This window comes from Eretmochelys imbricata, chromosome 6 (genome assembly GCF_965152235.1).
Source record: "Eretmochelys imbricata isolate rEreImb1 chromosome 6, rEreImb1.hap1, whole genome shotgun sequence".
NCBI lineage: Eukaryota > Metazoa > Chordata > Testudines > Cheloniidae > Eretmochelys > Eretmochelys imbricata.
This window is the reverse complement of record NC_135577.1, coordinates 125,291,031-125,304,872: the sequence shown is the minus strand read 5'-3', so window position 1 is coordinate 125,304,872 and position 13,842 is coordinate 125,291,031. Positions and strand designations below refer to the sequence as shown.

The following is a 13,842-nucleotide window of genomic DNA, read 5'->3' as shown; positions in this document are numbered from 1 at the left end:
CCATGATGTTACTAATGGAGAAAGTAAGAAAAGAAGCAAACTAAAGGAGGAAGAAAAGAAGATGGAGAACTGCATCTTAGCCTCCTTCCCTGATTCATCTTAGAAGATAACCACTTTGACCTCTCCACTCAAAGGAGCCAGATGCAAAAAAACGTCTTGAGTGTCCTGTCTAGTGAGGCTGAGCACAAATGACTCTTTTGTAGTTTCTTTATTTCAGATTTAATAATTTTATTAAGATAACGTTGAAGTAAAAAGAAAACGGTACAGAGTTTAAGCATAAAAGTTTCTGGTTATCAGGGAATAAGGTACAGATTATCAAGGGGTGCGAAATTTGGTTTAGGAATGGGTGGCGTAAGAAATGCATAATCTGCAATTTCCCTGATTGGGGGTAAAAGTTTAACGGGTTGTCAAGGTTCCTCCCCCACTCTGCACTCTAGGGTACAGATGTGGGGACCTGCATGAAACCTCCTAAGCTTACTTTTACCATCTTAGGTTAAAACTTCCCCAAGGTACAAATTAATTTTATCCTTTGCCCCTGGATTTCCACTGCCACCACCAAACTTTAACTGGGTTTACTGGGGAAACGTAGTTTGGACATGTCTTTACCCCCAAAATCCTCCCAACCCTTGCACCCCACTTCCTGGGGAAGGTTTCGCAAAAATCCTCACCAATTTGCATAGGTGACCACAGACCCAAACCCTTGGATCTGAGAACAAGGAAAAAGCATTCAGTTTTCTTACAAGAAGACTTTTAATAGAAATAGAAGTAAATAGAGGTAAAGGAATCACCTCTGTAAAATCAGGATGGTAGATATCTTACAGGGTGATTAGATTCAAAACACAGAGAATCTCTCTAGGCAAAACCTTAAGTTACAAAAAAGATACACAGACAGAAATAGTCATTCTATTCAGCACAATTCCTTTCTCAGCCATTTAAAGAAATCATAACCTAACACATACCTAGCTAGATTACTTACTAAAAGTTCTAAGACTCCATTCATGTTCTATCCTCAGCAAAAGCAGCATACCGACAGACACACAGACCCTTTGTTTCTCTCCCTCCTCCCAGCTTTTGAAAGTATCTTGTCTCCTCATTGGTCATTTTGGTCAGGTGCCAGCGAGGTTACCTTTAGCTTCTTAACCCTTTACAGGTGAGAGGATTTTTCCTCTGGCCAGGAGGGATTTTAAAGGGGTTTACCCTTCCCTTTATATTTATGACACGGGTCAAAGTACAGACATTGAGATATGGGGGTATGTTGTCCATATAATGGCTATGTTCAGGTGTGGAGTATAATGAGTGTATACCATGATGAGGATGGATCTACCCTCCTTTGGTGCGATTTAATGTTCAGCGAGTTTATGGTTCCAGTTCATATGGTCCAATGGAAAAAGTCTCTCAGTCCCTTTCCCATAGTTGATGCACGATGTCGTACTGGCTCACACCTCCTGGTACTGTCGGTGGCCGGTGATGTGTTCGATGTAGATGTCCCTGGACCATCGGATGGTGTCTGGGACCATGAGGCGCCCCATGAGCCATGCGTAGCGTCGACCGATCCCACAGGTCGGTGTTGTCTCTCTCCACACAGAAAAACAAGGGACCAGATTCTGGCCCATGCAACAGCCCCTTTGCTCTGCTCTGTGGGGTCCTGAGAAGGCACAAAGCCAGCTCTACACCCCCCTTACCTGGCAATCCTATCTAGATAAAAACAACGTGCCAAGGACATGATCGTGGAGAGGGTGTGGCTGAAGCATAGTGGGACTCTAGATCAGTGGTTTTCAAACTTTTTTCTGGAGACCCAGTTGAAGAAAACAGTTGATGCCCACGACCCAGTGGAGCTGGGGATGAGGGTTTGGGGTGTGGGAGGGGCTCAGGGCTGGGGTAGAGGGTTGGAGTACAGGGGTGAGGGCTGTGGGGTGGGGCCGGGGATGCGGGGTTTGGGCTGCAGGAGGAGGCTCTGGGTTTGGGGCTTGGAGGGGGGGAGCCTCAGGGCTGGGGTAGGGGATTGGGGAGCGGGGTTGGGGCATGGGCTTGCCTCGGACGGCTCCCAGTCAGTGGCACTGCCGGGGTGCTAAGGCAGGTTTCCTGTCCTGGCACGGCAGACTGCGCTGTGCCCTGGAAATGGACAGCAGCAGGTCAGGCTCCTAGGCGTAGGCTCGCAAACCACTCAGCATGGCTCTCACCTGCAGGCACTGCCCTCCCCCCCACAGCTCCCACTGGCCAGGGCTCGGGGTGGGGGCAGCGCGTGGAGCTCTGTGGCCCCCTCGCCTATGAGCCGGACCTGCTGCTGCCCGCTTCCAGGGCGCAGCGCTGTGTCAGAACAAGTAGGGACTAACCTGCCTTAGCTGGGCAGCGCTGCCGACAGGACTTTTAATAGCCCAGTCGTTGGTGCTGACCAGAGCTGCCTGACCCAGTGCCTTACATTCCACAACCCACTACCGGGTCGTGACTCGCAGTTTGAAAACCACTGTTCTAGACAACCCCAGTCAACGTAACAGCCCCTCACAAGCTGGTTAAATTACAGTAGCCTCATGGTCACTAACATGTTCAGGACCAAATCAGCACCCAATAGTCATAGGGAAAAGGAGAATGCCAACCCTTTGCCTCTGTACCCAGATGCAGCAAGTGGAGCTCTGATGCAGCATAGGACCCGCCTAAAATTTCTGATAGGAAGAGCCATAACAAGGAACTTCAGATAACATGAAGGCTTCTTGGATGCAGATACAGATCAATCTGGATATTGCAAACCTGGAGGTCTCGTTACTTTTCTGGACCTTCTTAAAGGACAAAAAGTGATCCTGTATTTCTACTGTTTTTACACAATACATAATTAATCTGTGGGACTCACTGCTACATGCCACCACTGAAGCCAAGATCTTAGTAGGATACTAAAAAGGATCAAACATATACATGGCTAACAAAACATCCGGCTGCATCACACAGACTAAACAAATTTCACATCTCAAAAGAATAAGACCTATGCTAAACTGACCTATGAAGAAAGGTTGAAAAAAAAATGTGCTTGTTTAATCTGGAGAAGAGAAGATCGAAGGGGTACATGAGAATGGTCTTCAAGTACGTAAAAGATTGTTATCAAGAGGAGGGTGATAAATTGTTCTCCTTATCCACTAAGGACAGGACAAGAACTAACAAGCTTAAATTGCAGCAAGCAAGATTTAGGTTAGACATTAGGAAAAGCTTCCTAACTGCAAGGGTAGTTAAGCACTGGAACAAATACCTAGCAAGATTATGGAATATCTGTCATTGGAGGTTTTTAAGAGCAAGTTACACAAATACCTAGCAGGGACAGTCTACACAATACTTAGTCCTGCCTCGATACAAGGGGCTGGACTAGATGACCTACTGAGGTCCCTTCCAGTCTGACATTTCTTGGATTCTAATTTATGAGGCTTAAGAAAGAAGGAAATCCCACCATGAGCTGGTTATTCCATTAGGGGGTTTCCTGCACCTCCCTCTAAAGCATCCAGTACTCACCACTGCAAGAGACAGGACACCTGACTAATGGAATACACCCTAATCTAGCAAAGCAATTCTTACTTGCCCAAGACCTACCACTGATATCTCTTAAAGGTCCTGAATAATTCATGATTATTTTCCTTGATGAGGGATTGGAATCCAGGATCAGAACTAAGGAAAGGGATAACTTGACTCAGGCTTCCTCCTCCTAGAGAGTGGGACATTCCCCTGAAGGGAAAACACAGAACTAAGAAAGACACTGATATGAGAGTAGCACTTGGGCTATGGCTCTTAAAGTATTATGCCCTTCACAACAGGTGCATATGGAGCCCACCGCGATGACTTTCTGCAGCGCAGTAAATACGAATACATTCTCTCTCCTTGGCACTTACTTTTTTGGGGTTTGCATCTACTGGGATTATTCCTGTCTAAAGAGAGGAAGCAGCATCACTTGGCATACACTTAAGCAGTGTGATTCTACTGCAAGTGCTGCATTGTGGGATTGCAGAAAAACGGAGTGAGAAACATTTGATAAGCTACTGGTTTATTTTCTACAGAGGATCAGCTGGGCAATGGCAACGGTAGAGACGATGAAATGGTAGAGAGGATGTGCCTCGATCACTAGGCTAAAGGATACCACAGGTTGTCCCAGGGTTTTCAAGCCAAATTAGGGAGAAAAAGTTGCCCCAAAAATGAAAGCAGTTAAAAGGAACTAAACTTCCTGTCTATAGGGAGGGAGGGAGATTTCTGCTATGAAATTCTTCATCTTGCAGCCACCGTCTACATATGGCTGGGGCCAGCTCCAATAATATAATCTGGATTACTGATCTCTGATATATTAACAATGTACTTTTTTTTATAATATAGGTTAGTTTTTAAATATAGATTAATATTCCATAGTATATTTTGTGACAGTAATTAAGTCTCACTATTCTGCTATTAAATCTTTGCTGAGAATTTAGGACTTCTGTTGCTGTTTTGTATTAGCATCAGCAAATTTCTACAGTGCTCTCAAACAGTACAGCTATGAGTGATAATTAGAGGCCTAGTCTACCATCAATTAGTATTAATGAGAGCTACATATGAGCCTGGAGAGGGTAAAAGACTGCTTACTGTAGCACACTATTATATCAATTGTAGCAGACGTATACAAAACATTTAATGAATTTATACACATAATACACCACTTTCCCAATTAACTACTCAGGGGAACACTTCCAAGCACAGGGCCACTTTCTGTAATTGCTGTCCAAAGTATTTTTAAATGTATATTTTTTTAAAAAAAGTTTAACGGTAAAGTTGTCTTAATAAAAAAAAATAAAACCTAAAGCCCTATTTAATTAATTTATATTTTGAAACCCCTGTAATTGCAGTCCTTGGTTTAATGGGAACTTGACAAATAGTGGCAGTAAGGACAAAAACTAGGAAGTTAAGAATACTGAACTTTTGTTGTGCTGTACTTACCCAGAGCCACTGATTCTACTGCCTGTGGTAATTAGTTCAACAACAGTAATTTCAGCGGTGTGATCTTAAAAATGTGAAATGAGTTTGATTCACAATCTTGAGAAACATCAGCTCAGTGTTCTCAGCCTGGTCATTAAAATACACGGATTTCCATCAAAAAAGCAACACACAGAATTTAATGCAACTGCAAACTACTCTGATAGTCCTGGATTGAGCCAGAATGAAAAATGAAATATCCGATCTGTGAAAATGATGGTCCCTTCATGGCAGAATTTAGGTAACTGGCTGGACTTTTAGAGCCAGTTTAGACTGAGGTCATCAGCACTTTTCCTGGCCCATGAACAGAAAACTTTAGTTTCAATAAGACTTTCAGATACAATAAAAAGCCACAACATGAAATGAGGCAAAATGCTGATATGACAAGAAATTCACCCATGAGTTTAGTTTTACATAGAACGCTGTGAATGATACCATTTTTGTGATTCAGAAATAAATCCTAGAACCACCAAGCTACATTGAAAAATGGGAAAAGCAACCAGAGCAAATAATCGCTAGTCACCATGCAAGATTACCGAATACACGAAACATTCATATTAATAGAAATCTGTTTCATAACCACAGTAATACAAATAAATAATAATGATATGAACAACAGTACAGGCAATATCTCTTACCTTCTTTCCCATCTACAGGTTTTGATACTTCCATATCAAAGTTCTCTTGCATTTGTTGGCCTCTGAAACAATTGAGATGTTCTTGTTCTATTAGATTACTTTCTTCTTCTTCTAATGGCTGCCATGTACCATCAATAAACCACTGCCCACGCATTACAGGGATTTTATCCGTTTCTAAAAAGCAAACAGGAGGGATTTAGTATTTAATATACCAGAAATTAGCACTAAATAAGTAAAAGAATTTTAATTTTGTTACGTTTTGATGACAATCTAACTTCACTGTTGGAATCCTTAATGTGGTAACTGCTGTTGACTTATTACTAAAAAGTAACTTTTCCTTTGTGCCCAATTCAATATTTTTAAAATGGTCCAATTTACATACGGGCAAGAAGCTGATTTTTAGGGATTTCTTCAGTATGGAAGCCAGAGATTCTATTAAAACATAAAACTGCACTCTCACTAAGGGCCAAATTTTTAGTCTCACTCCAACCTCTAAATCTTCATGAAACTATTTGTATTTACAAAATGAATAGCTGGGCATTCAGCTTCCCAGTTTGCATACAAAACATCAGAGGCCTGTGCTGAAAGTTTGCACCAAAGCGTATCCTTATAGTCAGTAGTGGCTGTTGCCCAACATAAGTGGAGGATCTGCAGGTAGCAATCTGCAACCCCTTTCCATCTGCAAGCTAATACCTTCAAAGTGAAAAACGGGCACACTGTAGTCAGGGCGTGTCACCATGAAGCGTTTCAGTGGAGGATAAGGGAGTTGGTGGAGAAGTGGGAAGCAAAAAGTGCATCCTCTCCCCCTCTCAAAAATGAAGGACTGGGACACTTTTACATAAAGAGCCCAGTGGAAGAACACAGTTTTTATCCTTTTGTGACCATTTTGCTGTTCTTTCCTAGACCCAAATCATTCACCTCAAATCACTCCTACCCCTTCATCACTCCTACACTCTCTCTGACACCTACATCTCCCGGCTCAGAACTTCCTCCTCCTACCTCACACCCATCAACATCAAGCTCCAACACTACGCTAGAGAACGCATCTTCTTCCCCCAACACACAGGAACAAAACCAGGAACAAAAGCTGAAAAGAGCATAGGCTGCTTCTGCATGGCTGAACTGATATAGTGCCACAAAAGCCTATAATCCTGATCTGTGCCTCCTCCTTTGGTGCTTTCCGTCTAATGTACTGCTGAGCCACAAGTCCTTGGTGGAAGTCAGTTGTTCTGCAGTCTTTGGGTTCGAGCAGACCAAGACTCACCAGAAGTCCCTCAGAGGAACCAGGTGAGCCACTGTTTTCTTACAAAGGTAGGCTCCAAAGAGGGGAGCCAGGAAAACAACTGGGGCATGCATAGCGTGTGTATTTACAGCTAAACAAATTCAGACATGTTCTATATGTATGGGAGCTAAGAACTCTCGACAATGACAAGGAGAAGTTCTTCAGAAAGAGACTAACAAAGAACTTGGCTTCATGACTGAAAAGAGCCAGGCCACCCTGGAAAGAGAGAGATTTTTTTGGGAGAATGGAGAAAGCAGCTCTCCTCTGAAAAGAAACAAATGGAGGCAGACAAGGACTGTAAGGTTATCACCACTAAGCTTTCCTCTTTGTCATTAGGAATTCTAACCAACTGTAGTAAGGTTCTCTGCAGAACTTGCCTACATGAGAATAAGGCAGATGTTGTTCTGTATTTTAGTCCTTGTTTTTACGAGTATTTTCTCCTTTTTGTTTACAAGACACCCCTGAGGGTTTTTTTTTTTTTTTTTGAGCTTTCCATCTAACAATACACATACTGCATAGAGGTATAGTCCTTACAGATTCATGGGAGAACCAAGAGGGCTAAATCTCTCAAGCATTCTAATACAATCGCTATATAGCGCATACTGGTTGCATTACATTGGAAAAACTATTTGAAAAGAGGTTCACAAGAGCGAGAAGCTGCTTCCAGAGATTCCTGAATGGCAACCACCTTCCTGTCTCCCTGTAGCAGGAAGCTGGGACATAATGGGAGGGGAAAAGAAAGGAAGAAATGCAGCTACAGCCATTTTGGGAGCAGAGCTTCCACTGGTTCTGGAGCAACTAGGTATAGCTGGGGGTGGACGGGTGGTGATCCTGGGGTGTTGAGGCAATCAGGGTACTGGGGTGGCCTGCAGGGTCAGGAGTGTGCGGTGGATAGCTTGGCACAGCTGGGAGGTGGGGAGAGCAGAAGGCCTGCAGCAGCTGGAGGATTAGTGATGGGAGCTTTCAGAGTAACAGCCGTGTTAGTCTGTATTCGCAGAAAGAAAAGGAGTACTTGTGGCACCTTAGAGACTAACGAATTTATTTGAGCATGAGCTTTCGTGAGCTACAGCTCACTTCATCAGATGCATACCGTGGAAACTGCAGCAGACTCTATATATACACAGAGAATATGAAACAATACCTCCTCCCACCCCACTGTCCTGCTGGTAATAGCTTATCTAAAAGCCATTTCCAGCACAAATCCAGGTTTTCTCACCCTCCACCCCCCCACACAAATTCACTCTCCTGCTGGTGATAGCCCATCCAAAGTGACAACTCTTTACACAATGTGCATGATAATGAAGTTAGGCCATTTCCTGCACAAATCCAGGTTCTCTCACTCCCTCACCCCCCTCCAAAAACCCACCCCCATACACACACAAACTCACTCTCCTGCTGGTAATAGCTCATACAAACTGGCCACTCTCCAAGTTTAAATCCAAGTTAAACCAGAACATCGGGGGGGGGGGTAGGAAAAAACAAGAGGAAATAGGCTACCTTGCATAATGACTTAGCCACTCCCAGTCTCTATTTAAGCCTAAATTAATAGTATCCAATTTGCAAATGAATTCCAATTCAGCAGTTTCTCGCTGGAGTCTGGATTTGAAGTTTTTTTGTTTTAAGATAGCGACCTTCATGTCTGTGATTGCGTGACCAGAGAGATTGAAGTGTTCTCCGACTGGTTTATGAATGTTATAATTCTTGACATCTGATTTGTGTCCATTTATTCTTTTACGTAGAGACTGTCCAGTTTGACCAATGTACATGGCAGAGGGGCATTGCTGGCACATGATGGCATAAATCACATTGGTGGATGTGCAGGTGAACGAGCCTCTGATAGTGTGGCTGATGTTATTAGGCCCTGTGATGGTGTCCCCTGAATAGATATGTGGGCACAATTGGCACAATGGGAGCTTGTTGCAGGTGGCCTGGGAGGAGCCTAGGGCTACAATTAGCCTCCTTTGCTTGGTGCTGCCAGCTGCTGAAGAAGCAACAAGAGAGATCTCCTAAGCTGCCTGCAAAGTATGCATCACAGAGTCCACTAGTGGCTAGGGGAACTGCAGGCAGCCCCTGTAAGGCAGCAACAACACTTTAAGTCCCAATTCCTCACCACAGACAGCTTCCCAAAACTCAGGCTCCAAACAATGCAGGCCGCTCTCACCCCCAAGTTCCCCTAGATGCTAGATATTTTCCCCCAGTCCCAGCACATCCTAGCTAAACCCGTTCCAGGACTCCCCAAAGACTCCCCAACTTCTGATGTTCCCAAACTCTGCTTCCTTTCTAACCAGAGCTCAACTCTCTCTGCTGCCCATTCTGCCTCCCTGTGTCACCAGTTACGTATAGAGCACAGCTTGTGAGCCAAGGCAGGCATATCATTCAGAAAACAAAAGCAGCAGACAACTCAAAAAGATTTCATCAAACTTATGGTTGCACAGCTCAGAACAGTTATTCTGTATAAGGATCAACAGTTGTCTATGTCCAAGATAGAGAAAGCGAGAGAGGGGGAGGAGTGAGTGAGTGAGTGAGTGAGCGAGCGAGCGTGTGTGTGTGTGTGTGTGTGTGTGTGAAAGAGAGAGGTTTGGGATTTGTGAGGAATCTGGTTAACTACAGGAATATAAAAATGTGAGGAAAACAGCAAAATTTCAAAAAGGGTCTACTTTTAAATGTCTGCTCTGCAAAAGATAGTAAATATTTCATTTGACATAGAAATTCAGTTGTCCTATAAAAAGTTATTATGTCAACTCTGGAGTCTAAATTCAGTCATTAAAATGTGAAATAAAGACATTTTTGGTCCTGTTTAAATACAAACTTTAACTATGGAGTCACCAGCCACCACCTCCATAATACAAGACTAGGGTGGGGAGCAAAAAGTGAATTTCAGCTAGTGGTGTCTCATGAAGCACTTATTCATTTTAAACTGTGCTGTATTACCCTATATTTTACACCTGTCAGATATGTGTTTCATGATGGAATTAATTTGTACACACCCAGTAAAGCTACTCTTTGCAACAAAGGAATGTGTGTGGTAAAACTGAATTCACATGATGGTGTGGGTGTTCATGAGGGAATACATTGTTAATGGAAGCCAAGATGCAACTATTCCATGCATAAATCTTTACAAGAAATTCTTCAGTTCTTCATTAAGTACTCTGATCAGATTACACTCCTTCCATAGCTTCTTTAAAGCTGTCATCAGAACAAGTGACTCCAAATTTTACATTACAGATTAAATGACGACAAACATCCGCTTTCAATTTTTAAGGACCCCAAACTTTTCAACTGTAATTTTCCTGCCCACAAATCTTCAAAACCTAAATTTTAAAATAAAAAGTTTAATTTTAACATTTTCAATTCACCCCCGACAGAATTTCTCTCGGTGGTGCTTTGCTGCTGCAGGCTGTAACATTCAACCGCAGTACCCAGGCTATTGACAGGGACAGTCTCCCCCTCACAGACAATCTTAGTCAAGAGGTGAGACTAGTTTTGAACAGCCAAAATTTGATTTTAAAAAGTTGTTAAGGTGGCATAATTTTGAAGGAATCCAACCTTATTTCAGGTTCCATGTATGGAAAGGGTATGAACACATGTGAGAGTGTAACATTAAGTACAGACCCAAAGATGCTTTTTTGGTAGAGTAGTATTGTTGACCATGATTAGAGTAATTGCATTCTGCCTCCCTAAAGTCCCAACCAAGTTTCAAATGGAAGCAGCATTCTTCCTTTCTTCCTCTAAACTGCCGTGCAAGACAGCTGTACCCAGACTACCCGAAGCTGTAATCTTTTCAGATTTCACAAGGTAAAACAAGGTCAGTACTTCAGTGAGAGACCTGGAAGGAAAATCGAGATGGTACAGGAAATCAGTCAGTAAGTGGCAGTTTTCCTTCCATGTCTGTAATGACTTTATCCTACCACTGTCTTAGGGAACACTAACTTTCAGATGAGAAACAACCAACCTTGTGACCATTTAGGATCACTGAATATTCCATGGGACTTCTCACAAGAGTGGGAATGTTTGGTAAAGCTGATATGAACAGTTTTTCATTAACATTTGTGTTTAATTTTCTTCACCGATACTACAGTAATGGGTGTATTAAAAAGGTTTAGAAATGGACTTTAGTCCTGGTCAAATTCTAGTATGGATTATGATGTTCTACTGACCTAAAATCTCCCTGCATTTTCAGTTGTACACCATAGTCTTCATTTCCTGCCTTTAAACTAGAGTGTAATAAATGCTGGATATTGCTAATCAGTTGTCATGTTCTGCTCACAAAGAGACTGGACTTCAGTAGCGAGTGGAGCAACTATATATCAGGGTTAAGCAATTATACTGGGTCAATTAGAGGACCAAAGGAGGTAAGGCTGGGAAAATATTACACGACTTTTTTTTTTTGGGCAGGCTCAAATGGTGTTGGGGGGGAAGGGGGAGGGGGGCTGGGACTATGTCTTAGAGCTATGCCCCTGGCTTTGAATGCCAGAGTTCCTGGATTCAAATCCGAGGGATGCTTTGGCAGCTGGGATACATCTAATTCTCCTTTAATTGTGGTTTGTGTTATGCAGTAGATCAGATTAGATGATCAAAATGTACCTGTCTTGCCTCAAAAAAAAAAAAAAAAAAAAATCTATGAAAAGTCTAGAAATCAGTTTGTAAATTGCACTTAAAAATTAGGATAGGCACAAAAAATTAAATGCAAAAAGTTATTACAGTTTCTACCAATGTATGGTGAAATCCCCAAACTTCCATTTCAGCCTCATAATTGTTTCAAGCGAATTCTTCATCTTAAACTTTTGTGAATGTTTAAGCAAAATCAATACAGCCATTTTGATGTATTTAAGTGTGAAAGACACATACTTTCCCCTGATGTTTCAACTGAAATTTTTGCCAAAGCATAAATAAAGCCCAGCAGACACCTAAAAACCACACTTCAAACAAAGTATACTTCATAGTCCTCACTACAGAACACTGCTGTTTTAAGAAAAATCAGTTCTTTCAACAGCCTAACCTGTGCACTCTATAGAACGTATTTGATGCGCCTACTCCTAACTCCCTAAATTAAAGATGTGCTGTGATATTTGTTCCTTCTTTTCCCTCACACCTTTTAAAGAAAAGGATGGGGGTGTGTGGGGAAATTAATGGTATTTTAATGCCAATTTTTGAATTTAAGGTTGAGAAATCAAGCACTTAAAACCTAGAAAATTCTAAAAATTAAGGATGTGATTTTTAAAAGCACGTAAGTAACTTAGAAGAAAAGCCCAATTGTGCTCCTCAGCCACTTAGACACTTTTGAAAATTCCAACCTACAATTTCTATTATATTATCTGGATATGTTGCATGTACTGTACCTACATTTTGGCTCTGATTTCCTTGGAAAATTAAAGCCTTAACATGTTATTTAGGATCTAGCTTACACTATAAAAATGAGCTAATTTTGTGGCAGAAATCTTCATTTCTGGAACTTCTTGACTTTGATGTGTTTATTTCTCAGTCTTAACACTGAATCAATGCTCTTTTTCTTTCACATTTAATGTTTTACTCCTTTGCTTGCCACTGGTGAAGTTTTACAAATTTTGTTGCTTTGCTTTACTTTGTGTCCACAAAAATTTGATTCATAGGGAGGTATTTCCCTTGACTTCTTGACTGCTCCAATTTTTTACACATATAATCTATAGTTTGCAATGACTCAGGTGTGAAGATATCAATATGTTTGGCTGGTTATTCATTTGGATGGTGTGTATATATATATGATCTTTAAAAATAAATTTCAATGCCAGAGATGACAAGTGGAAGAAAAAGGTGACAAACCAGAAAGCATTTTGTTCTAACTATTCACATAAATTTTACTAGTCTCAGAAAAAAGCAGTTTAAGCATGAGAAATTAAACTGCACAAAAAATTACTCGATTTCATTCTTTCATAGATAGCAGACTTTTTTCTGGAAGGAGTTGTAAGAATGCTCTCACTGCAGGGAGTATGTTCATTTTAATGTAACAGTAAGACCTCTATTTGATATATAGTTTTAAAATCATTATGCAAAGATCAATTTTTAAATCATACAGTCACATAAACCAAAACCGAAGAGATGTGGCTGACTATTTAGGCAGGCATTCCTAGCAATCAGGACTGAATACACCCGACACCATAGAATTTAAAATAATAAAAAGCAAAATAAAGCTATGAATCATCAAATTAGTGGTAGAATGATGATCGATAGTTATTAGGAATAAAGGACTGTGGATACCACTCTGAATGGCTCATAAGTCCTTTTGAAGCGGGGGCGCGCGCGCATGTGTGTGTGTGTAGGAACTGAATACTGCATCCAGTTAAAACTCAACAAGTTCTGTCAAAACAGCAATTCCTCTTCACTTCTCTCTTTCGCGCTGCTACCTGCACCTTGTGATCTGCACACTACAATCACACTGATTAAAATACTATCAAATTTTTAAATATTGACAGATACACATTGACTCAGAAAGTGAGGTTCAAATAATTCCTCACTCATTCCACTTGAATCAGAACTGTAAATTGCTGCACTAAAATGTACAGAGACAAATTATTAAAAAATTATGCTTGAACAAAAAGCAACGAGGAAACCTGTGTAAAGCATATCAATAAAAGCTACTATTCAATATGATATCAGAGTAGCAGCCGTGTTAGTCAGTATTCGTAAAAAGAAAAGGGGGACTTGTGGCACCTTAAAGACTAATCAATTTATTTGAGCATTAGCTTTCGTGAGCTACAGCGCAAGCTCCAGCCCGAGTGGCAACTTGAAAGCACTGTCTACACAGCTATTTTTAGCGTGGTAGTGGGAGCCCAAGTCTGTTGGCCTAGGCTGGCAGTCTCACTGCCGTGGGCTGTGTAGACATACTGTTAGAGCCCCCGGCACTCATCACTTGAAAAATTCCCACTTGCTACTTGTAAATGGTGTTTTTTCAAGCCCTGCTAGCAAAAGTTA

The 13,842-nt window shown here is 41.6% G+C and overlaps 1 protein-coding gene across 3 annotated transcripts in view; it reads right to left on the bottom strand.

The window, feature by feature from the left end:
• Positions 1-13,842, bottom strand: part of DDHD1 (DDHD domain containing 1) — a 121,491-nt gene that overhangs the window by 90,686 nt on the left and 16,963 nt on the right. For all 3 annotated transcript variants that reach the window (XM_077819613.1, XM_077819611.1, XM_077819612.1), the window contains exon 2: positions 5,613-5,786. In XM_077819613.1, the coding sequence (XP_077675739.1) occupies positions 5,613-5,786 (174 nt within the window). The remainder of the gene's footprint in view (positions 1-5,612; positions 5,787-13,842) is intronic.